The sequence below is a fragment of the Toxotes jaculatrix genome, chromosome 22, assembly GCF_017976425.1.
Source record: "Toxotes jaculatrix isolate fToxJac2 chromosome 22, fToxJac2.pri, whole genome shotgun sequence".
Taxonomy (NCBI): Eukaryota; Metazoa; Chordata; class Actinopteri; family Toxotidae; genus Toxotes; species Toxotes jaculatrix.
The window spans coordinates 15,699,054-15,723,760 of NC_054415.1; the positions used below are offsets into that span (position 1 = coordinate 15,699,054).

The 24,707-nt window shown below is 44.6% G+C and overlaps 3 protein-coding genes and 2 non-coding genes across 6 annotated transcripts; 4 read left to right on the plus strand and 1 right to left on the minus strand.

Annotated features, from left to right (window-relative positions):
• Nucleotides 1–619: 619 nt before the first annotated feature.
• On the plus strand, nt 620–8,130 carry slc25a3a (solute carrier family 25 member 3a). 2 transcript variants are annotated; one of them, XM_041030545.1, is made up of 8 exons: nt 620–751; nt 1,242–1,408; nt 2,619–2,743; nt 4,501–4,680; nt 5,531–5,712; nt 6,597–6,769; nt 7,070–7,180; nt 7,612–8,130. In XM_041030545.1, the coding sequence occupies exons 2-8, from the start codon at nt 1,267–1,269 to the stop codon at nt 7,770–7,772; spliced, it is 1,074 nt and encodes a 357-aa protein (XP_040886479.1). In that variant the 5' UTR covers nt 620–751; nt 1,242–1,266; the 3' UTR covers nt 7,773–8,130. The 2 variants fall into 2 exon arrangements, with proteins under 2 accessions (XP_040886479.1, XP_040886478.1); XM_041030544.1 differs by lacking the exon at nt 2,619–2,743 and adding an exon at nt 3,987–4,111.
• LOC121176602 lies at nt 5,829–6,034 on the plus strand. Its single transcript, XR_005893024.1, has one exon. It is a non-coding gene; the product is annotated as a small nucleolar RNA SNORA53 (small nucleolar RNA).
• On the plus strand, nt 7,231–7,436 carry LOC121176601. Its single transcript, XR_005893023.1, has one exon. It is a non-coding gene; the product is annotated as a small nucleolar RNA SNORA53 (small nucleolar RNA).
• A 4,593-nt stretch (nt 8,131–12,723) lies between the features above and the next one.
• ldhba (lactate dehydrogenase Ba) lies at nt 12,724–22,481 on the plus strand. Its single transcript, XM_041030546.1, has 10 exons — nt 12,724–12,865; nt 13,013–13,100; nt 15,320–15,380; nt 19,639–19,775; nt 19,876–19,993; nt 20,402–20,575; nt 20,669–20,842; nt 21,004–21,121; nt 21,238–21,361; nt 21,684–22,481. The coding sequence occupies exons 4-10, from the start codon at nt 19,647–19,649 to the stop codon at nt 21,849–21,851; spliced, it is 1,005 nt and encodes a 334-aa protein (XP_040886480.1). The 5' UTR covers nt 12,724–12,865; nt 13,013–13,100; nt 15,320–15,380; nt 19,639–19,646; the 3' UTR covers nt 21,852–22,481.
• Nucleotides 22,482–23,199: 718 nt separating this feature from the next.
• On the minus strand, nt 23,200–24,296 carry kiss2 (kisspeptin 2). The gene is made up of 2 exons (XM_041030558.1): nt 24,176–24,296; nt 23,200–23,456 (listed from the first exon to the last, which is right to left on the minus strand). Exons 1-2 carry the CDS (start codon nt 24,285–24,287, stop codon nt 23,200–23,202), a joined length of 369 nt encoding a protein of 122 aa, XP_040886492.1. The 5' UTR covers nt 24,288–24,296.
• Nucleotides 24,297–24,707: the final 411 nt, after the last annotated feature.

Here is a 24,707-nt window from a genome sequence, read left to right on the forward strand (position 1 = left end):
CCTGGCCAGGACCACATTGGTACAAAGAAAGTTTGTAAGTTGCAGGTTTGTACACAAATACTGAATGAAAATATGTCAAAGTTGGCAAGAGAGAAATTTTCATCAGGTAGTTTAGTTAAACACTTATATGACATTTGTGATACTTTGTCAACAATAGTTTTAATTTGTTTCTGCACAAACAACTAAATGACTTTTCCTAAAAAGAAGTGAGGTAGAGCCTCTCCAAGCACGCTTCATGTATAACATACACCCACAGGTAATTCAACCAGGTGTGCGGTGACGTCACTAAAGTGATCATCTTTAAAGGGGGCTTCGCCTTCAGCCGCATTAGTCGGCACAAAAATAGAAGCAGTTGCCAACAGGTAGCCTAATCCACTTAATGTTCCTCTCACGGTTTGTCATTATTTGTCACACACACACACACACACACACCTCCTCTGTTTTTCTGACTGCCTCACACACGCAGGATCTCATTCATTTATTTGAACGTGGAAACTGTTCTCACTGAAGAGTTTCCTTTCAAGTTCCTACAAGCACCGCCTTAACGTATCGTAAAGCAATTTTGTAATTGGACCAGAGGGGTTGAGTGGCAGCTCCGCGGCGTTTCGTTACGGGACAGCTAAACTCTACGACCCGCCCAGGCTGCACCGTGACGTCACGAAAGGACAAATTGATTTGCCGCGAGGTCATTCGGCCTCTCCGAGCAGCCGGCTACAGCTAAGCGGAGGCGCCATCTTGAGATAAAATCGGAGTGAGTGCTATTATTCATTTGAAAATAATACATGTTAAATATTACATCGCGACTCCTTTGTGAGGAAAGTGTTTCTGCGTATTTGTGACTTTTGTTTGCCTTTTCTTGTTTACGCGGCTTCTGTTTTTTTCCTGTTGAGAGGAGACCTTCCACCTTGGAACGGTCAAGCTAGCTTAGCACGTAATTTAGCATAGCATTTAGCATCAGCTAGAAAAGAATATATATAGATGTGTGGGCCGGCACCTTGTCATTTAAAGCTGGGGTTTACAGGTGGATAACGACTGTAAAGTAACTTGTGCGGACGTATGCTTAGCATTTCCTGTTCACGGTCATTCAGACGTCAAACTAAGCTAACCAGCACGTGACATGGGATCCCTCAGTTCAGGTGTTGGTATGTGTGTGAGTCGCTGGGGGTGGATTGTGTTACTAGTCGCCGCTGCCAGACAGCCGGAGCTAGCGCACAGCTAACTTGTTGCTCACTGCACCGCAGCTCCGCCAGCAGGCAGGACACCACCATGTACCCGACCTCATTGACGCAGCTGGCCCGGGCTAACCCGTTCAGCGCCCCCTTGTTCCAGCTCCAGAAAGTGGAAGAACCCCAGCAGAGCCTTCATGGACAGAGGACCCGCAGACTGGCAGCAGCCGCCGTCGCAGAAGGTAACACCGGCAAAGCGTCCGTAGGCTAGCTTCAGCTTTAGCGTTAGCGGCATTAGCTTGGCCGACCAGATTCGCCTAGTTGTCGCCAACGTCATCTCGTAATTCAGCATACATGTATCTCTTGTTAAGTACAGTTGTTTGTGTGAGCCCTCACCCTAAACATCAAACATTTTTAGTCGTTATAAATAATGGGGGATGTGATTGTTGAGACCGTTAGCGGCTAGGCCTTTGCTACATACAAGCCGCCTGTGGAGGACAAGGAAGGACAAAGCGGTATCTTGCCTTTGCACTGCAGTAATCTGTGTATGACATGTCGCACCTTCTGTATATGCTGAATTTAAGATGATTGCAACCTTTTTAGTGGCGTATCAGTAATTAGGTTACGTAATTGCAAACTAGCCCACAAATGCTTGTGACCCCTTGACGGAGTTTCACAGGGGTGACCAAGAACAAACTGTCCTAGCTTGAAACATTTATGACATGTTGTAAACTGTTTCTAAAATTGCTTTGACATTACACAACAGTAATGCTGCTAAGTGTCTAGTTTCAAAAATGTAAAATTCTACCCTTTAGGTCAAAAAGGTCTTAAGTTTTTCAAGCCAAGGAGCACTCAACCACTAGTCCTGAACTCTGTCTTCTCCATTTGGTTGGAGATGACCAACCATTTGTTGAAGAGATTTAACGCTGTTGGTTTGCATAGTAAGAGTCTGAGTTGAATATTAAATAAAAACACCAGCTTGTGGATTGATGTCCATCTACTCATTTCACAGTGACCTTCAGCTTTTTCATTATTTGTCCCTGGCAGTTGTGATTTTGGGTTTACCCTAATAGCTGTAGTGTCTTTCGATTGTTTTTTTTTTTTTTTACTTTTGGATCAGGTGCAGTACGATTAGGGGGATATCATAGAGCCTACGTGGCTTTGTTTTCAGACTGAACAGTTGCTGGTATGCAGTAGGTCAGGGCGATTATCGTCATATCTCTGTATTTTCTAGCAAAGACAAGACTGGCAAAATAAGTTGTCCCCCTATTACAGGTTTTTGCTTCTCAGACATCCAGGGGGACTGAAGGCCAAAATAATCATTTTTGTTTTTTTTATCCATTTAAATTCTTCAGACTCTTAGCCAGTTAAACATCCACAGAGTCAAAGAAACCTTTCTCTTTCCTGAGGTCCGAGATGCCCTGTTCTTAACAGTCACCTGTGTTTCTTCAGAGGGTGACAGTTGCGAGTTCGGCTCTCAGAAGTATTTCGTCCTGTGTGGCTTTGGTGGGATTCTGAGCTGTGGCACCACACACACAGCTGTCGTTCCCCTTGATCTGGTCAAATGCAGAATGCAGGTCTGTCTCCGTGCCTCGGTGCCATTTTCTAAACGCCACGCCTCGCCTATCCATAACTGTTTTTGTATTTTTTTTTTTTTTTGCATGGGAGAAATGACACCAGCCCAGTTGTGGTGAAGTCGTTTTTGTCATTGTGTATTGATTCTAATGTTTTAGAGTGATCATAACATGGTTGCATGATCGTGCACCAGTGTTCCTATGTGTTTAATGATTTATACCCACGTTGTCAGTCCCCCACCTCTCACCTTCATTTGGTCCACAATAGGGGACACACATAGGTGAAGGTCAGGAGAGCCAGACCTGAGGGAGAATAAGTCCTGAATGTTGACTGTGCTATTTGACACCATCAGGGGTGTCTGTCTGTCAGGACTGTTTGACATTACAGCCACTGATTGTTCATTAACATACTGACTGATTAACCTTGTACTGTCAGGTAAGAATCACCAGTAGAAAGTCAAAAGTACACTTGATGATAAACTGATGTTATGATGATGATTAAGACAGTTAATGTGGTTTGAATGAATAAATGGATTGAAGATATGCCTTTATTGATAATCGTGTTATCTCATCCTCGAGTCTATTTAATAATTTATTGTAATCACAGATTTGTAGGACCACACAGTTTTGCATTTTATGCCAGTTATCTACAAGTCATATACTCTTGTCTGTTTAAGCTAAAATATTCTAACCATACCACATTTTTAGAGTGATTTCTATTTTTTATGTAGCGGTTGGTGTCAAATACGACACTGCATTAAGAGAGTACAGATAATGTATCTGTAGCAAGTCTCTAAGTTAACTTGTATAGTTTACTGAGGTCAGTGGAAACCAGTGGCTGCATGTAAGATAGGAAACAAGTCTAAAAACTTGTCACGCTGTGGAAAAGGATGAGCAGCAGTTTAATTGGTTTGTAGTGAATGGCCTTTCTTGCAAAACACTCCTGTGGTCCTTGAATGTTCATACTGAAATCACATGTGTACAATGATTTTTATCAACCTTTCATGTGTGATCCTAATAAATGGTGGCATGTTAGTGGCAGAGCCATCTATAAGGGAAGAGTCCTGGCACTGAGGTCAGTCTGTCCACTGTTGCGACACAGACTGGAACCTGAAGTGTAGTTTTCCTCAGTGACAACTCCTCCATTATGCGGCTCTGGTTTGGTGATGATTTTTTTTTCTGTCCTGTGTTGCATGTGACCCTGCATGTTGCATGTGTGTTGTGTGTCCCCTCCCTTCTACCACAGAGGATGTCAGCTGCGAGTTTGGCTCCTCAAAGTACTATGCCCTGTGTGGGTTTGGGGGTATCCTGAGCTGCGGCATCACACACACTGCAGTGGTGCCCCTCGACCTTGTCAAGTGCCGTCTGCAGGTTTGTATGGAAGCTGAACCTCACAGTAGCAACAAGTAGCCAGCAGCTCCTCCAACCTCTCAGACCCTGAAGTGACCCCGTGACATAAGAAAAAAGCCCACACAGTTCAAAAACACATTATAAGCTTCACACAGATTGCAAATGTGTATAAAAGCTCCGTATTGCATCTGTGAAGGAAAAGACAACACTAGGCTACATGTATTGGAAAGTTTGACTAGTCTGAAACATGAACACAGGTTAGGAAATGCCACATTTAGCTCAAAGTACTTGCACACACAGAAGAGAAACAAGATTTACAGAAATATCATGTAAACCATCAGCTCCTAGAGCTGCCAGTGACTTACTGACTTGCATGCGTGTTTATTGACTGCAGTGATTCTTCTTCTCAGGTGAACCCAGATAAATACAAAAGCATTGGCAACGGCTTTGCAGTGACAGTGAGGGAAGATGGTGTCAGAGGTTTGGCAAAGGGCTGGGCCCCCACCTTCATTGGCTACTCCATGCAGGGACTGTGCAAGTTTGGCTTCTACGAAGTGTTTAAGATCCTCTACAGTGACATGCTGGGAGAGGTGAGTCCACACACAGCTCATCTGCGACGCACACACAAATACATGTTTGTTCTTATCTGTCTGCGAGGCTTAGCATCACCTTTTTTTTTTTTTTTTTGGTCAGGAGGAATCATGTAGGGTTAAACAAACGGAATTAATTTGTCAGCATTTTTGATTGTTGTATGGGTGTTAGTTGCATGTCTGCACAGGCGTTCATCATGAAGCCTGCAGCACGTCTTGGGACTTTAGACCTTAATTGAAAATGCACACTCTGTATTAAAGTTGTTTCTGCGTAGATTTCATCATTAAGCAGCTCATCTGTTCACTCAGGATTCAGTTATCTCCAGATTGAAGTCAGAGATGGATATTTCCATTATCAACACTTATACTGGGTCCCTATCTGTGCTCACACAAATACATATATTCTCCAAACAATTTCACTTGTGTTGTTTTTGTGTGCGTGATCAAAGTGGCATTCTTTGATCTTCTGGCAGAAAAAAAATCCTCTAATTGTTATTGCTTTACTGTCATTATCTAGAATAAGTTACAGCTGTGTTACCCTGATTTAGTTTGAATAGCCGAATCATTGTGGCGATGAAGTGCCTGCTGACTCAACAAGGGTTGTGAGCTTTTCTATCATGTGGAGTGTTCCCCACTTGTTATGTATTATCATAACATTATCTGGAGATGTTATTACCTCAAAGGTATTTGTCTATTTATTTCATTAGATCCATTACATTTGTTCTGAGTGGCAATTTATTAGTGTTTAGAACTTTGTTTTCGTCTGCCGCTGAGAGACTGACACCTGAGCTGTATGTCTCATCCCCTAATGTGTCTGAACATGTTGCGTGTGTTTGGTCTCAACCAACAGGAGAACACCTACCTGTGGAGGACATCACTGTACCTGGCTGCCTCAGCCAGCGCAGAGTTCTTTGCCGACATCGCTCTGGCTCCCATGGAGGCTGTCAAAGTTCGTATCCAGACCCAGCCGGGCTACGCCAACACCCTCAGGCAGTGTGTTCCCAAGATGTTCGCAGAGGAAGGGCTCTGGGCGTAAGTTTGCTGCCTTTCCTCGGGATTCACTTCCATTATCAGTCAGTCAGCAGATGTTTAACATGGCTGCGTTATTGATTGAATAACTGATAAACAAGAAATTGATTTCTGACATTGACACGCTCCTTAGATCCACCTCTGGAGGGCGCTGGCGCCTTGTGCACAGCTCCTCAGCAGCTTTCTCGGCTGTACAGTTGGAGGTGCTTGAGTCATTGGCGTGTGAGAACAGTCTACCTGTCCCCCCAGCCCACCTGCATCACTGGCAACCCTGTCCCCTACAGACAGGGAGCTCCCAGTGCTGCAAGCCTGGGGGACGGACACACAAATTGTTTACTGTACAGAGCAAGACAACATTGAAAAAGTTATGTTATGTTATATGGTGTGTAATTTGGTGAGATGCAATTATTTTTAAATGCAGTGCAAACTGTGCTCTAATGGGACTTTGTTCACCAAATCAAAGAGCATTGTGGGAGTGAGCCTGTTTGTGTGACATTTGAAATGAAAAATGTTTGTACACAAGGAAACAGAAGCCACTAAGTGACCACAGGAAAGTACAGGATTTCATACTTCCACTTCTTCTGAAATGTTTGCTGTTAAACAATAACCCCAGCAAGTTTAATATACTGAGACTGATGTTCCTTAAATTGGGGAAAGCAACACAGATTTTTAAGCAGAAGTATTTAGGGCATATAAAGCTGGGGGCTGTTAAACTGGAGGTGCTTACAAGGAAAACCCAAATCCTAGTGGACCTCCATGGTTGAACGATTTCTTAAATTTTTATATCTGTACAAGGACATAGCTGAATTGATGTGTAGGTGGGTTCAACTCTTTGATTCTTTGTTGTGAGCTCACACCTCCCTTTGCTTCTCTGCTACCAACTCCAGTTTCTATAAGGGTGTGGTGCCCCTGTGGATGAGACAGATCCCCTACACCATGATGAAGTTTGCCTGCTTCGAACGCACCGTGGAGCTGCTCTACAAGTATGTTGTTCCCAAGCCCCGCAGCGAGTGCAGCAAACCCGAGCAGCTGGTTGTCACCTTTGTGGCAGGTTACATTGGTGAGTAACAGAACACCTGGACGGTCCGCCACTTAGGACCAGCAGTAAAACACTATTTTTTTTTTCTTTTGTGGAAACGGCAAACATTGATTTATTAAGAACCAGACGACAACATTTCAGAATTGTAGTGAGTAGTAGAGAGTAAAATCATGCCTCCGTGTGGAGCACCACAAAACCTGGTGCTCGTTAAAGCAAGAAAACAAACCGAAGTCATCAGTTAATGGAGCAGTAACAGTTAATGTTATGAAATCATGATGGTTTGTCACGTTTTAAATTCCTTACCCATCTCTCTCTGTGCAGCTGGTGTGTTCTGTGCCATCGTGTCTCACCCTGCTGACTCTGTGGTGTCTGTGCTGAACAAGGAGAAGGGCAGCACTGCTTTCGGGGTCCTCAAGAAGCTGGGACCCAAAGGTCTGTATCAACAGTAGTTCGCAGCAATAGTGCGCTGCGAGGAGTCTGTCAGCACGCTCCTTAGATCCACCTCTGGAGGGCGCTGGCGCCTTGAGCACAGCTCCTCAGCAGCTTTCTTGGCTGTACAGTTGGAGGTGCTTGAGTCATTGGCGTGTGAGAACAGTCTACCTGTCCCCCCAGCCCACCTGCATCACTGGCAACCCTGTCCCCTACAGACAGGGAGCTCCCAGTGCTGCAAGCCTGGGGGACGGACATGCAGCTGACTGAACTTTGCTACTGTGAATGTCACTGAAGGAAACTGTGTGTGGTATATTGTTGCTATAACTGGAAAGACTCCAGTCATCTAATACAACAACACAGCTCTGATATTGTGGTTTTACATCTGTGTGTGTGTGCGTGTCTCTCTCTCTCTCTCTCTTTTCACTGTTTAGGAGTGTGGAAGGGTCTGGTGGCCCGTATCATCATGATCGGTACTCTGACCGCCCTGCAGTGGTTCATCTACGACTCCGTCAAGGTCTACTTCCGCCTGCCCCGCCCCCCTCCCCCTGAGATGCCAGAGTCCCTGAAGAAGAAGCTTGGCCTCACAGAGTAAAAAAAAAAAAAAAACCACGGGCCGTCCCTTCCATCCCTCCCTCCCCCCCGAGCCGCAGTCTCCAGACAACACATCTGAACCACCACCCTCCCAAAAAAAAAAATTCCACAGCGCGCACAGCAGTTTTCTATATTTATGTCCTGGGCTCATCATGCTGCTCTGCACAGAGCACAGAGCTGCTACTACTCATGTATATTTAAAAACAGAAAACAAAATGAGCAAGGAGAAGAAGATGGAGCTGTCGCTCTTGGCTTACCAAGAGTCCGACAGGAAATATTCCTCTGTAGAAACACCTGTCTGGTTTTATCAGTTCCTGTCATTAGAAAATATGGATGTTCTAATAAAAGAATTAAATTCCCTCAAACATGTCTTTTTTTTTTTTTTTTTCTTTTTTTTTTCTTTTTAAACCACATTGTCTTTACTTTAAATTAGCTTTTCATTACTTCAGTAGATTACAGGCCTGATCTAGATAACACAACCTTTGTTCTGTGCACAACTTGTTACCTTAATGGACAAAAATACTAAAGCTCCTTTCAGTAAACTGAAAGGTGAATTCATTCCTGCACTTTTGGTGAGTTTGGACTGTGAATTGAAACACCTGAAACCTGCGTAGTTCTATCAAGCTGCCGCCTCCTTTGCTTTCATTGTCGGCACATCACTGCACTGTCCTGACATGTTAGCACTTGTACAGCAGTGTGTACCACACAGGGGTTTGGATCTTGAAGTTGGAGTATGGAAAATGGAATTTCTCTGGTAAAGTGTCAGTCTGACTGGTCTTTCCAGCTTTGAGTGGACCCTTGTTTCTCACAGGCTGTTTTCCACCACTAGAGGGCGCAATTCCCCCACATGTCCACTGCTGGGTGGACATGTGACTTCACTCCTCAGCTGAGTTGAGCAAAGATTGTTCTGATTCTGTAAAAGCAGTATTAACATCTGTTACTGATAAAAGTGTTTGTTAATAATTGTGCTTATGTCAAAGTGTTTTCAGCGAAATGAACTTAGTGTTGTCTTAGTCTTGCTGTTGGGTCATTTAATCTGCAGAACCTCCATTTTCATAATGTTTCAGTCTGTAAGTGGGGTTTGAAAACCCTATTCTGACAAACATCTGTCAGTGTCAGTTAAGAGGAAGCTTCTAGAAATGTGTATCTTTAAAGAAAAGAGACTACATTGGAAAAACAGCCTTATTTGGAGATGAACTGGTTGACCTCAGGTTTCTGTAGCTTTGGCTGAATTCCCCGCTCGCTGTTTTTGGTTTGCATGCATCCACGGAGCCAAACGGCTCGTGTTGTGCTGTGTTGTGTTATACCATCATCACTTCCCTCGTGATGACGGTGGTAAAGGTGCTCGTGGTAAAAAATTTAGGGAAGGGAGCTAGAAAGAGCTAATGTGTGAGAGTGTGTGTGTGTGTGAAGTCGAAGGTGATGTGCTGCTGCTGTTATTAGAATCCATTTGTTTGCTCATGAAATAGGCAGCAACAGCGGTGCAGGATGTGTCCCCTGTTTGTGAGGTCGTAATGTCACTGCTGTCTCATTGAATAAAACATCACCGCAACGAGAGATAAAAAGGTTTCCCAGAGCTCCCCTTGTACAGATCCTGTTTTCAGGTTTCATCCCAGCTGTAATTTCCACATTTGGTGATAACCTGTAAATGTGTGCAGCCCGGTGATTTTGCTCCATATCGGTGCTCTTCTCCCTGTTAGTGCTGCTCTTGCCGCTGACTTCCACACAACTCAGAACAGTAGCTGGGGCGTTTTTATTTGGATGCTGTGGAAACAGCTGTGGGTTGGATGGAGGGAGGGGGGGGCTCCATCAGAGGGGGGACAGTTAGACTGTTCTCAGTCCAGCCAGGCAGAGTGAGACATTATCCACCAACGATCCATGTGAAGCTCCAGCTTTAATGGTTGTTTAAGAGGATTTTTCCATACAGTGCTTTCGTTGTTTTTCTAAAACAATATGCTCTATTTCACATGGCATCATGGTCATGATTATTAGTTTTGATGATTTAACGAGGAAGCTTTTCCTTTTCCTCTGTGGCTGCTGATGGACTTCACAGTTTTACCCCACAGCTGGATTCCAATCATAAAAACAACCATGTTAGCATGTTGTTATGGGGTCGTCTGAGTTTTCAAAGATTTCCAGATGCTCAGCTCTGAGATCATAATACCCATAATACAAAGTTGACCTGGGAGCCCCTCAGGGCCACATTATTATAGTCATGAAAATCTTGCATAAATTGATATTGTAATTTTGTGGCGTAAATTCCAAGCAAATTTACAATTATATTATCAAATCCGACTGAAATGGCCGGGGGCTTTTGGGGCCCCTGGGGGCCTGGGAACTTCCAGCCTTGTCAAAGGACAAAAGCAGAGCCTGGATTTAGATATTTACATGTTACTTAGGCTGTAGGTTAAACTTGACTCGACACAATCCTGAAAAAAAAAAAGATATTTTTTAACCAGACAAAACCACAAACGTTCCTCAGAGACCCTGATGCCTCAGTCTCTTACAGTGAGGAGGGACAGAGTTAACAACCCAGTCCACCTCATGTCCATTCATGCATCCAGCCATTGTCCTTCCAGCCTTGTGGTGGGTTCTGGAGGTCACTCTGAAATAGCAGCTGTTGTTCCTGGTCACATGAACAGAGGGGGCCTGGCCTGACTCGCTCTGAAGAATTTGCTGTGGGTGGAATCCATTCCACAGCAGGCCAGGGAGGTCTCTGTGAGCAGGGGAGGGGCGTAACTGGAACAGTCAGACGGAGCAATGCTATCACAAGTACATGCTTGAACTACATACGTGTTCCATCTGTCACTGGATCCACACATTCAAGCTGAGCCCCCCGGAGTCTTACAGGCCAAGACGTTGGGAGGCTCTCTGGTCCACCAGTGCTTTTCATTTTCCTGCTGAGTGGGAAAACGATGAAACAAGAGCTGAGTGATATGTATTATTAAAGCTCACAGTTACAGGGCTTCGCTCTGCCTTTATTATGAGACACCCTCGCCTGACCTTTGACCCCCAGAGAGAGTGAGGAAAAATTTAAAGCTTCAGCTACACCGCTGAGTTAGTTTCAACTCATGTGAGGTTTAATATTCTACAAAAATTTTAATTTTACTTGATGCTAAACTTTGTTTTGGGGAGGATGCTTCTTTGATTGACAGGTATTTCTGCCTATCAGATCCAGCTGCCTCTTGCTCATCCTTCCTGCGCTTCATCAGCAATGCTGGATCATCAACCCTGGAAGTTCCATCTCCATCTTTATTTACTTGCACACATTTATTTTATTCTGGATTTTTATTATGTTTTAGCCTTACTCTAGTTTGTTTGCTCAGACTCTCACTCAGCTGCTGTAACACCTGAGTTTCCCCCACAGGGACCAATGCAGTGTTATCTCTCTATGTCTCTGGGTCTGGGGTGAAGAGGGAGCTGAGCTGAGAGGCACCTCGTCCCACCTGGGAATCCCCAAGGAAGCCAGAAAACATTGCTGGGGAAAGGAGCATCTGGACAAACTTGCTCAACATGCTGCCATCGTGACCTGACCCCAGATAAGTGGCAGAGAATGAATGGATGGATGGATGGATGGATGAACAGATGGATGGCCATTACCCCTTGAGCTGGAGAGGATCTAGACCCAAGTCCATTTATCAATAACTTATGAAGCCTTTATTAATCAACCATTAACACGTGCAACCACATTGTTGGTAAACAGAGAGAATGAACACGAGCCAAAGATATTTTTCGTCATCAGAAACTCAAAATTAAACGACGGGTAACACAGGTGCCCCGATTTGTTTCCTGTTAAAGTGAACGAACTTGAAGTGACCTTGTGTGTTCCACTTGTTGAACGAGCTGCACACTCACTTCACACCCTTAGCTCCACTTACATAACCTCACTTTGGTTATCTAGTGGTGGAATTGTTCCATCTGACCCAGTTGGCCCCCCTCAGCTTGCCTTACTTTACCCAACACAATGCCTGCTTTTGTCCACACGCTGCTTTATGATTGGCTGGCTCCCGCTCTCTGAGAGGCACCTGCCCTCTGATTGGCCAGAGGCTTTAACACTGCCTCTCCGGGTCAGGAGGCTGACCTTGTACAGCGTGACTAAAGTGTAAACACTGTCACACACCATTTCACTTCCATATTTATGGTGATAACTGACTGCGGCTTGTTGTTCTCAGCACAGACACACACACACACACCTACACAAAGCAGCTCTGCTCTCATTGTTTAATCTTGGCACTGTATGTTATTTTATTTTGTTATGTGCTTGACGTTCAGGTGGATATCAATCTGTGGACAAAGCTGGAGTCGGGATGTGGTTAGCCTAGCTTAGCATAAAGACTGGAAGCGGGGGGAAACAGCTAGCCTCTAACAGATAGTATCTGTGCAGGGAAGCTAGATGATCTGCTGTTTGGCAAGAAATAGTCCCGGTTCATGACTCCCCTAAAGCTGTCTCACCCTGTTTCCAGTCTTTATGCTAAGGAAAGCAAACCGCACCCTGACTGCTTCTCTTTACTTAACACATAGCACATGTGTGTGATCCGTGTCACAAAGTGGACCTTGAGTAAATATTTTTTTTTTCCTTAAGGTCAAAAACGAGCAAATCAGGTTGAGTTGAACGACTTTTTCTAGGAGAAGGTTATTTTAGACGTGACTTCTCTGAACAAAAACTCCGGCCATCACACACATCTCTAGAAATGTTTGATGGAGTGTGTGAGAGTGTCTGTGTGTGTGTGTGTGTGTGAAGAGCGAGCTGTAGGTTTCAACCCCCACATCAGTGGGGGCTCACACCAGTCTCCCTGCTGCATATAGATCTGAGTGGCTGAGCAGCAGTTCAGCTCCGTGTTCTGTGTTCAACAGGAAACACACAAGACCACACAAGTCACAAGGCACAGAAAAACAACCTGCAAGGTCGTGACGCGCAGCTGTGCACAGGTGCTTTACAAAGGGAAGACATAACACAGGACGGTTTTCAAGCGAAAAAAAAAAAAGTTAGATAAAACAGGAAGAACAAGGGATAAAATAAATCGCCAAGCAACAGCAGCTGAGGGTCTCAGCTGTATGTTGCAGTTGTGAAGGGGTCTTATAAGAATTATGCAGGTAACAGTATATTGTTACATATTTAACTGCAAATCCAAGTCCAGGCTAATCCAGGTCGGCCACATGGTGCAACACAGGTTGTGCAATTTACAGCTGGAGCATTAGAACGACCACAAAGCTTCATGGTTTTTTTTTTTTCTTCTCGAGGTTAAACGATGGGAACTGGAACATGAGAGCGTCGGCCACAACCTGCTTTGTCGAGAAGCCTCCTTCCCTCTTAGATCCTGCTTCTTCATTCTTCGTTTGTTTAGTTTGTTTTGTTGTAGGACTGTTTGTGCAGATTATTGTAAGAAATATGTGAAACCGTTGAGGATGTTTGTGTGTCAGAGATAAAGAACCACAGCAGGGGCAGGCTGAGAGAACTGAAGGAAACCAGAGTAGGCTACTTTGTAGGGGGGGCTGTGTGTTATGTAACAGCCTATTAGCCCCGCCTTCTTCCACTAGCCAATCTGATCCCATAGTTACCCTCCCCTCATTCCTCACATGCTACGACCTCTTCAGCCCTCAGGGACACACACACATACACACACACAGAGAAACACTTTCACCCTGGACGCAGCTGTGCCGACGCCTTTAAGGGATCAGCATCCTTTCATCCCATTGGATGAACAGAGAGGCGGACTGCAGTGTCCCATTGGGTACCAGCCTGTATCACCACCGCCATCATCATCTACATCATGTGTACCATGTGTGCAGCATCAGCAGGGGAATGCAGGGAACAACATGTTCATATTTATGGCCCCGTCATTGAGATTAATTTTCATACCATGTGTGAAAGTTAAACATTTAACATATAGAATCAAAGGACCTTGTCTTGTTTCCTGCTGAGGATTATTTGTGAAATGCTTTCTGAAGTATGGAGGGAGGAAGGAAGTGGAGGAGAGTCAAAGACTTGGTCTCTGTTCACAGACTCCCTCTTTTTGTCTGTGACGCTGTGACTGCTGAACCCATAAAACACCTTAGATCAACCATGACAAAGCTCAGAGGCGACTGAACCTGCTCCACTGGCATAGAGCACAGTTCACCTTCCTTTAAACGTTTGCAGGAAGAGATGATGGCTAAAGTGGTACAAGTGCCAACGTGCATGGTCACAGTCCAGTACAGTCAGGAATACAATGACACAGTCATCTTTTAATCTGTGCTGAAACCGCAGATGGTGCTGGAAAGCATCAAAAGTGGCAAACGAGCCTTCATCCAATCACATTATGTAATGTAGGTCAAATTATATTAAGAGTGTGAACCGCATGGCTCTGCAGCCCTGGCAAATTGTGCCAGTCAGTTGAGATAAATGCTTTATCTACTACTACAGCAACACTCCCCTTGAAGCACAATGAAAGTTTCATGTACAGGTAAAAGTCCACCTGTGTCCGGGTCCACCCAGATAAGGTGTGAACAGACCTGTCAAGTTTACAGTGAAGGAAACGGCCTCTAGTTTAACAGCCACTGAAACTGCCTCTGTGGATATGTGGTGTCTGCTGATATGACTGAACTGGGTCTCATGACCAAGAGTTAAAGTTAAACTCCTGCATGAAATCACAAAGGTATTATCAGCCAAACTGATGTTGCCATTGTCATGTTATATAATAATAATAATAATAATTAAAAAAAAAAAAAATCTCTTTAGTTTGCTGATCATGAGCATTTCAGTGTTGTTTTAGTGGTGTTCTTTTGTTACAACCTACCCCTCTACCGGGGTAGGTTGTAACACATGCTGGGGTAAGTTGTAACAGTAGGCAAAAGAAGCAAAAACAGAGGCCACACAATGTGATAGTCTTCAAAATGAGGTTTAATGAAATCAAAGAACAATCCAGAAAGATGTCTGGTCTCTTTCTGACTGATCATAAGCCTGGTCTCTAGTGGCTAACCTGGCAAATGTTTACCTCTTGTGGACTCAATCCATAATTCAGGGTGAAGAAAGTGGTGTTAGTTGTATGTAATGGAATGGCTGTAACACTTTTAAAAGATGTGTCACAACCCACCCAGGCCCTTTCAGCCACTGTTTAGCTACGTGTAGTAGCTCAGTGGAAAAATGCATCACATTTACCCTGAGAAACCACAATTTCATCCAGGATAAGTCATATGAATATAACTGCCATAGTTTAAGTACTAAACAAAAAAAATTGTCATTTTTTTTCCTATGTAGAATCTGCATGCATATGTTTCCAGCCCTGACAGCTACCATGTGGTATTGGGAAGGGAAGCAGGGAAACACTGATATGATCATATTACTCATATCTTATCCCTGATTGGTGGAAGTGGTGGCGTTACAACTCTCCCGGTATCCCTTACAGTAAACGCCACGCAGAAGCACCCTGCGCACCCCCCCCATCCGCACCCCTCCTCACATGTGAGCCCAGCACTGTAGACCCATCCTCCCCGTCCTCACCTCCTCCTCCTCCACGCTGCAGCCAGTTCAGCTCCGCTCTAGCCCTTCTCTTGTCTCTGTCTCCCTGGCAGCAGCCGCCAGACCAGATAACCAGTATCAGCCTTTAGGAACACCTGTAAAACACAACATGTAAGTATTATACCCTGCTTTTGGATATATATTTTTTCTGCCCCCCGCTCACGGGGGTCGGGGGCTGCCGCACGGTGAGGCGTGCCGAGCGCCTCAGCAGCAATGGATGCTCTCAGTTAGTTGAAGTACCCGCTGAAGGAATCCATTTTCAATGTATACGAAGTTCATGTGAATGTCTTTTAACTGTCTGAAACGACGCGGCGGGATACGTCAGTGTTTTCCGTCGGTTTAGATACCTGGAAATTTAAATTTACAGCTTAATATTATTATTTTCTGTGTAACTACATGTGAAATATGGGTTATTTCAGCCTCTGTTACAGTTAATGATAACTGAACAAAGTGCAGCTGCTGTAGCTCATTAAGCTAGGTGATGTAAAAACAGACCTAGCTTAATTCGGGCCGTTGTTTTACATTCCACCACTTTGAACGGCGACGTGTCCGGATTAACGGCCATATTTTATAGTTATTTCCCGCTGCGCCCTTGACTTTGAGAGCGGTTTGTGTGTTTGTAGACTGATTATGTCACGTCGCACAGGAAAGAGGACCTCTCCGTGAACTTGAACTCTTCCCCCTCCACGCTTGTCGGAAGCTGCTGCCCTGAAGCTGTAATTAAGATGTTGTTCACGGTGACTCGCAGAGCGTTTGAGCCGTTGGTGTGTGGTTAAGACGGAGCTCGGTCTCTGCTCGGTGCTGCTCAGCATCACCGAAATCAATGGCGGCAGTGGAGCTCAGGCCAAAGGCAGTTACATAACCCCAGTTCCACTAATATCCCTGGAAAAAGAGAGGAACCAAACCAAAATATCAGTTTACTATAATAATAAACGCACTAACAGGTTGTGTTGATAGGAAACATTTCTTATATCTTTAACCCGTAAGGCCGTAGAGCCGATTATGTAACAGTAAACTGATTTTAGGAGGCTAAAATGGGGCATTGTGTTATCAGCAGCCCTATTGTTTCCTGAACAAGTGCCAGTTATCCACAGCCAGGTTTATAAGGGCCCATGAAGTCTGTCTCGTCATGGAGGCAGTCCATAAAAAGACACACCTGTGTATTTGACCTTGATATGAGCTGATATGTTAACTTGTTGACAGCCTGTGCCTAAATATCACAGGACACCATGAGCTCACAGGGCTTTGTTCTTCATGAATACTGATAGCTGAGGTCAGTGGTTCCCAAACTGAGGCCCCGGGACCTTCAGGGATTTGTGCTTTGGGGATCAAATGGTTAAATTTAATTTTCTTCCTCGTAATATATATCTTTATTAAAATATATCTATATAAGGCTGGATCACAACAGTGTGGCCAGACCTATAAATGCCAACGTCTGTCATTAACTCAGTGATGAATTTACATGAATTTTTTCGGTTGACTGGCCGAGTGTTGGCCTGAACAGGCTTTTACGTCATTAGGGGGGGCATTTACAGACAGTGCTGCCAGCTTAGCATCTTTGTTGCTAGGTTTACCAACTTTTCTGACTATTTTAGTGACTTTTTTTTTTCCTCAAAAAAGCACCTAGAGACAAATCTAGCAACTTTTTGGACAAACCTTAGCGTCTTTCCATAGAAGTGCGAGGTCGGGCTTTCCCTTTGCAGGCACACCTTTCTATATGTGTCATTCAAGTATATAAATCATTGTCTTTCATTTCTGTGTGTGGTGATTCACAGATAGTTATATGTGTGATGTATTATATCTAATAACTGGTATGACTTTCCTCTCAGTATGTCCTCTTTTTATGAAATAGGACTCAGGGTTGGGGAAGCTCTGGCTTCATTTGCACTCTATTTAAGTTTTGTGAACAGCACCTGCCTTTGTCCCAGCATTTTAAGTCTTCACCTTGATATGAAATTAGATCTGCCTGTTGCTCCAGATTATTTACTGACAGCTGAGTTTGACTTGATGCAGCCTAAAATCTATTCAGTGTGTTGTTAACTCAGTTCAGATATTATTGTGTTTTTGCTAGAATAGATTTTAGTTTCTGGACCTGATAATCTGATCCATTTGACCTTTGTTAGTGAAGTCTACCTTGCTGTTGACATTGAAACTTGTTGACAGAACACCACATGAGCAGGGCTGCGAATGAGGAAGTGTAACACTGACGGATGAAGTAAACTTTCCAACTTTGACAAAGCTGGAAATCTTTCTGTGTCGCAAGTAAAGAAAGAAACATTATTGTTCTGTGGGAATGCACAGGAAAATGTAGTTGTATCATACTGATCATACACTGTGTAATGAATTTGATTGACATCTTCAGTCACCCCGATTTGATTTAGTTCCTGTGAAAAAAAATATGCACTGATATTTGCATCCACCTCCGTGTTGTTTATGTGTTATTTTGCTGTTTAAAAACGTGAAGTCGCTGGACCGAGGTGACACATATAGTAGTCAAACTCTAGGGGACTAGTGTTGCCAGAGGGGAACTGTTCCTGGGAAACAAAGTCCTTAGAAGGAAGTTTGTTTGTGTTTATTGTGTCTCAGGTGTACTGGTGAAATCATTTGTTATTAGGGTACTCATTTCCTGTGCTTTCAGATAGGGAGATAAAATATTTGAAATATGTTAAAAATGTGTATAGTGTGTGGACAGAGTGACTGTTAGACCTGAGCTGTTCTGTATCTGTCCATACCGTCTATGGTCCATCAGGTCCAGATGGGTCAGCTGTATTAATAAATGGATAATGAATCCAAACATGGAGGCACATTCAGGCCACACACTCAGCGCACACACACCACACAGTTTTCTTCCCTGTGTGTGCCCGTAATCAGTTGCAGACTCGTATCTGTCTCAGTGGGACGGAGTCTGGATCACTGCCCAAACACATGACAGCAATTACTTTATATGGCTCTTTGTGGTTTTTTAATATGTTTAGACTTAATTCAGATAGTTACCCTTCAGTGTCATGTTTGGACTGCTCCTCTTGGTCCACGCTTGATGGGGGTCACATGTCTGCACGAGAGCTGCTGCACGTCTCAGTGCTGTTCCTTGTGCCCTTATTACAGTCCAGCACTGCATCCAGTCCTCACACACCAGTTAGTTCATAGCACGTGCTTCACTTTTCCCTCTCTTTTAACTGCTAGTTTTGTGGCTTCTGTGCAATTAAAAAAAAATATTCTTGTAATTCAGACATCTTCATGGAAAGTGAACTATGCATGTACAGTCAAATCCAACCAGGTATTCCAAATATTGAGTCAATACAACGGGACGCAGCTAGACTGAACTTGGACCTGACCTTTATTCATCCTCATACAGCATCAGCTGTGTGCGAAGAACTCCATATTCCTGTGATAAGGGTCAGAGGATGACAGCATCGGGGATGATAACTGCTGTCAGTGTAACACACAGACACGACAATGGCCATGATAACGCACACAGACACATACTGTATGTACAGATCAGCACGATGCTGGAGCAGCGACAGTGATAATGTTGCTCCTGAAAGTGAAGAGAATGATGACTCCTGATAAAAACGCCAGTATTTAAACCAGACCCTGGGTTTCAGGCAGTTTAGTGTTTGGTTTTCCATGCTCGCACTCTGTCACCATGTCTCGCTTTTTGATGCCCATCCGTGCCTCTTGTAAGTGTAAGTGTTTCGTAACCATCGATATTAAAACCTGAACTGTTGTAACTACTAGTATTTCTGTGTCAGCAGCCTGTGAGCCGAGATTGGCTTGTGGACTTTTTCTTTTTTTATTACTATTATTTACACTTGAACTGATTATGTGTGGGTTACTCTCACACATAATACCCTCTATTGGCTAGAGATTGGGAAATAATAATTGATTATTTGATTAATTTAAATAATTGATTAGTCATTTGAGCCATTTATCATATTCATATTCTGGGCTATTCTTGTTTTTAGGCCTTTAATAGATCATTTTACAGCCATGAATTGATTCATTGATAAGCCGACAGTAGTAATTAACTGTAGACCTGCTGTTCATTCAGGTTTTATGCTTGTGTTACCGTCAACTGTTGTTAGAGACTGAAATCAATGAACTGTTTGCCCTTCATTAAGACAGTGTTTTGACTGTCCCATTGCTTCCATATTGACCCCAAACCCCCTGAGAGATGGCTCTAGGTCTCTGTGACCTTTGACCTGTGTGTTGCTACAGTAAACCATTTAGATACACTAACTGTTGCACAGTCCACAGACTGGCCTGGAGGCTGCATAAAGCCGATGTTTAATTCCTGTGTTCTGTCTGAGCTGCTGTGCCGTGGGACCTGCTCACCGGGACCATGTCCCCTCTGTGTGTCTCCCCGCAGCCGCGATCATGTCCTCCGTTCTGCAGAAGCTGATCAGCCCTCTGGCCAGCACCCCCGCTGAGCCTCCCAGGAACAAGGTGACAGTGGTCGGGGTGGGCCAGGTGGGCATGGCCTGCGCCATCAGCATCCTGCTGCGGGTGAGACGCAACAACACCAACCTCAGCATGAGTTTCATTAAACAAAGAAAAAAATAGGACAAAAAGAAAATAACCTTCTTTCTCTCCCTCCTCTGGTCAGGACCTGTGCGATGAGCTGGCTCTTGTGGATGTGATGGAGGATCGTCTGAAGGGCGAGATGATGGACCTGCAGCACGGCAGCCTCTTTCTCAAGACCTCCAAGATCGTCGCCGACAAAGGTCAGGATCTGTTTCTGCTGCACGCTACACTTTAAATATCACTCCTCAGACCTTGAACTGACCTGTTACAGTCTTACAGCTGAGCGGTGTGTGCAGGTGTACCCCTCAGAGCAGAGGCCGTGTCCTGTCATGGCTGTTAAACAGAGTTCAGACATCAAGACAGTGAAAAGATATAGGACATATCCAGCGTGATAACTGCTGCCACGTACACCAACGCCGATTGTGTGAGTGCGAGAGCAGCGAGTGCTCTTGTTATCTGAGGCCATGTGTGATTACAGTTCCAGTGCAAGTGGCTCCGGTGGGAATGTAACCTCAAACCTCAGAAGTGTGAATCGCTTTCTAACTACCTGTCAGAGCTCAGAGAGAGAAATAAGTCTTCCTCGTCTCCTCCTCCTCTTCCTCCTCCAGACTACGCAGTGACAGCCAACTCCCGCCTGGTCGTGGTGACGGCCGGTGTTCGCCAGCAGGAGGGCGAGAGCCGTCTCAACCTGGTGCAGAGGAACGTCAACGTCTTCAAGTCCATCATCCCCCAGATCATCAAGTACAGCCCCAACTGCACACTCATCGTGGTCTCCAACCCTGGTAAATACACCAATATACACATTACCCTCTTTTGGTGTGTTTGCACATGTGTGTGTGTATGGTAACTCCTGACTGTAACACCCCCCTCCACAGTCGACGTGCTGACCTATGTGACCTGGAAGCTGAGCGGTCTGCCCAAGCACCGTGTCATCGGCAGCGGCACCAACCTGGACTCAGCCCGCTTCCGTTACATGATGGCCGAACGCCTCGGCATCCACGCCTCCTCCTTCAACGGCTGGGTGCTGGGCGAGCACGGAGACACCAGCGGTGGGTACACACGGAGAACACACACTGTTACGTTTTGCATCGCTTCACAATATAGGAACATTTGTCAGATGTGCCGTCTACATGGAAACGTTGCACTGCAAAAGGCAAATCAGACAGTGCAGGTATAAGTGTGTGTTTGTGTGTTGTCTTTTTTTGTCCAGTGCCTGTGTGGAGCGGCGCAAACGTGGCTGGAGTCAACCTGCAGAAGCTGAATCCTGAGATCGGCACTGACGCCGACAAAGAGCAGTGGAAGGCCACACACAAGGCTGTGGTGGACAGGTATGCTGTGTGTGTGTCTGCGTGCGAGTGCATGCGTGAGAGTACAACTATACACAACGGTGTCCGACACCGCAAAGGAACACACAGTGTTAACAAAGCGCTGCGTTGTGTCTCAGCGCCTACGAGGTGATCAAGCTGAAGGGCTACACCAACTGGGCCATCGGCCTGAGCGTGGCCGACCTGACCGAGAGCATCGTCAAGAACATGAGCCGAGTTCACCCGGTCTCCACCATGGTCAAGGTCAGACACACACACACACACACACACACACACAGGGAAAACACTTACGTAATCATCACATGACCTTGGGTGCATTCACAAAATCGCCCTTGGGCAAAAACAAGCTGACACTACTGACCTCAAGTTTAGTTGTTTTTTATTACCCACAATGCATTTTACTGACACAGATCCACTTTACAACACAGACAGCAAGGAGAAATCAGCCAGCCAGCGTTCAGAAATACAGCTGCCAGCAGCTGTAAAGCTCCTGTAACATGTGTTTCTTAGAGCCTCCTCCTCACCGTAACTCTGCGTGTGTGTGTGTGTGTGTGTGTTTCCTCAGGACATGTACGGCATCGGGGAGGAGGTCTTCCTGTCTCTGCCCTGCGTGCTGAACAGCACCGGCGTGAGCAGCGTGGTCAACATGACCCTGACGGACGCCGAGGTGGCCCAGCTGAGGAAGAGCGCCGACACGCTGTGGGGCATCCAGAAGGACCTCAAGGACATTTGAACGCCCCCGCACACATAGCACACACCACTGACGCAGAGGCCTGCTCACACACACACTCCTTTTATATGATCCCTCTCTCTCTCTCTTAGATTGTATCCCGTCTTCTTTTAAAGGACAATATCAGTGCTTCATCTCGTCACTGCCTATTTCCTGTCAGTCACCTGACACCTCTAAGTCTAAAAACACTTGTATTCTCCTTTAAAAAAAATAAATTGACACATTAGCTCCCAAACAGCTGGTCGGCTGAAGTTGCCGTGTTCTTGTGTTTGTGTTAGATGTAATGTGCTCTGTATGGATTCTTGTGTTGCAGCCGTGTAAGACCGGGATCAAACACACACCCTCCAATCCTCCACCTCCACCAACCGTACGAGTCGTTCATTTAATCCGCTGCAGGGAGAATCACTGAGAGAAAAGACCCTAAAGATCCTAAAGGACTCTGCTTTTCCTCCTGCCTTCGTCTAAAAAGTGCTTCAACCCACAAGCAGTTGCACACTTAGGTCAGCACAGGCTCTGTTGTGATATTGTGAAGGTGGTTTTTTTGTCCCCCCGTCGTGTTTTCCTCTGTGTCAGCAAAGGGAGACGGAGCAGCAGGGGAGGGGTGGTTCTGTTCAGCTCAAGTTTTTTTTTTTTTTTTAAAAAAACATCATTTTCTGACTGTCTGACCTCGTGCTGTAAACTGTGTAGGAAACAGCAACATGTAACTGAATAAACCGAAACTCATGAAGGTTGCTGTGTGTACGGGAGTGTTTTTATTTTTTATTTTTTTAAATAAAAAACAGATTTATTTTTATAACTTTCCCTCCTGATCAGCTTCAGCACTTGTTCGATATGAAGCTGTTCATATCAAACAGATGCAAACGTAGCGGTTCTCATCATAGCACATTTTAGTTGTGTATTACTTAATCATTTATTTGATCAATGGTTTATCATTATTGAATATTACTTTTATATTTTCGTTTTATATATTGTTTCTCATTAATACTCAACAGTGGCTCCTTGGAGGTGTCAGCATGTTGCCTGCATGATCATCTAAAAAGGAGCTGTAATGCCCCCTTGTGGTTGGTTTAAGCATTTGCAGAAATTTACATTGTTGACATATTTATGATATCACCATCATTTTTTTTTTTATTGAGAGATGATAGATTCAAAGAAGACGTGGCACAAAACCATCCGGCCTAATTCATCATTTTCCTTTTTTTTAATTTGAATTATTTTTTTAATGTATTTTTTTCCTCGTAGCTCCTTCATTGTTGTTCAAAGGAATTCCACACTAAAGGTTGGTATAAAAGTTTTTATTCAGGGAAACATCTTACTAACTTATTAAACACATGCTCGTGATTTGTTTTTTTCAGGTGGGCACCTCCAGTTCTCGCGGGAAAAGATAAAGAGGCGAGATCTTATTGGTCCTGGCTCTCTTGGCGGCTCTTCTGTAAACGTTGTAGCGTTTCCCGAAGCGAAGGCCGAACGGGTTGAAGTTGAATTTACTCCTGCGGTCGTTGCACAGCAGCTGCCGCTGGTCCTCGTTCTCCCTGGGGGAGAAACACAAGCCGGGATCCTCCGCGGGGAAATCTGCGGATCTCCTCCTGAGCGCGGAGAGGACTGATCCTGAGGAGGAGACACCCTGAGGTCAGGACACTGTGAGACACTTCTGACTCATTTACCACTGGGTTTTGGAGCTGTAACATTTACATTTTTTTAAGAGTCATTAATAAATAATATAAAACAACAACTTCATATTCCAGATTAAAGTGCCATGTCTTTTAAATATGGATTTCCACAGCTATATGAAGCTGTGTATATGATTATATATGAATATATATGAGACAATAGAATATAACAAGTGTTAAAGCAGCACAGTGTAGTATAGGAATGAGATGGTGCAATGATATAATAATACTTTATGAAACTTTTCTTCTTATTGTGTCTTATATGTATTAAATCACTGATTTATTATTGATTCATCACATTTAAGCACAGTGTTGTTGCTGCAGGTGGAGTTCACTTCCACTGCTTTACATTCTGTTGGGTTGTGTAAACAACAACAACACATCTGAATAAATCTGAACAGTAAATAGAGACAATAACTGTCGGATACATGGCAAAGAAGTAAAAAGGAGTGTGTTTTCCTCTGAGCTGTGGTGGGGTTTAAGTGTGAGGTAGCATAAAATGGAAATACAGGAGGAAAAATATAAGAATGAAATATAAAATATAAGTCCCTAAGCTGCAGTACTTGAGTAAATGATCACTGTCCATTATTAGAATGAAGTAAAATCTACCCTTCTCTTAATCTAACAAGTTTGTAACATGCAGTTCAGGTAGCCCACCTGTTGCTCGCGTCCTCAGTGCAGACTCGGATCCGGGCAGAGCTGCTCCCACACTCCCTCCACCCTCACCGACGATCAGCCCGCACACCACCACCAGAGCCACGAGTCTCATCTTCCAACGCAAGATGCAGATCCTCTCCCTTTGTGCGTGTCAGTGTGTGTGTGTGTGTGTGTGTGTGTGAATCTACCTGTTCATCCACTCAGCAGGTACTGACTCCTTCCCTCCCCTCACACCTGTTTTATATTCCCACCAGGTGACCCCCCGTTGCTCCTCCTGCTCCGCGAGCCAATCACGGGATCACTGTGTGCTGTAAAATTGCGGAGCTGTCCGCGGTGCTGAAATGCATCATTCATCAGCTCTTCTCGGAAATGTTTGCTCGCTCGGATCATTCGTTTCCCCGGCGCGAGGTGATGTGTTTTACTGCACGTTGGAAAACGGTGAAGTCGTGAACATTTTTAAAAAAAAATTGAAATAGCAGGTTGAAACAGGACTAAAACACCAGGGTGTGTAAATTACACAAAGTGGGTTGAC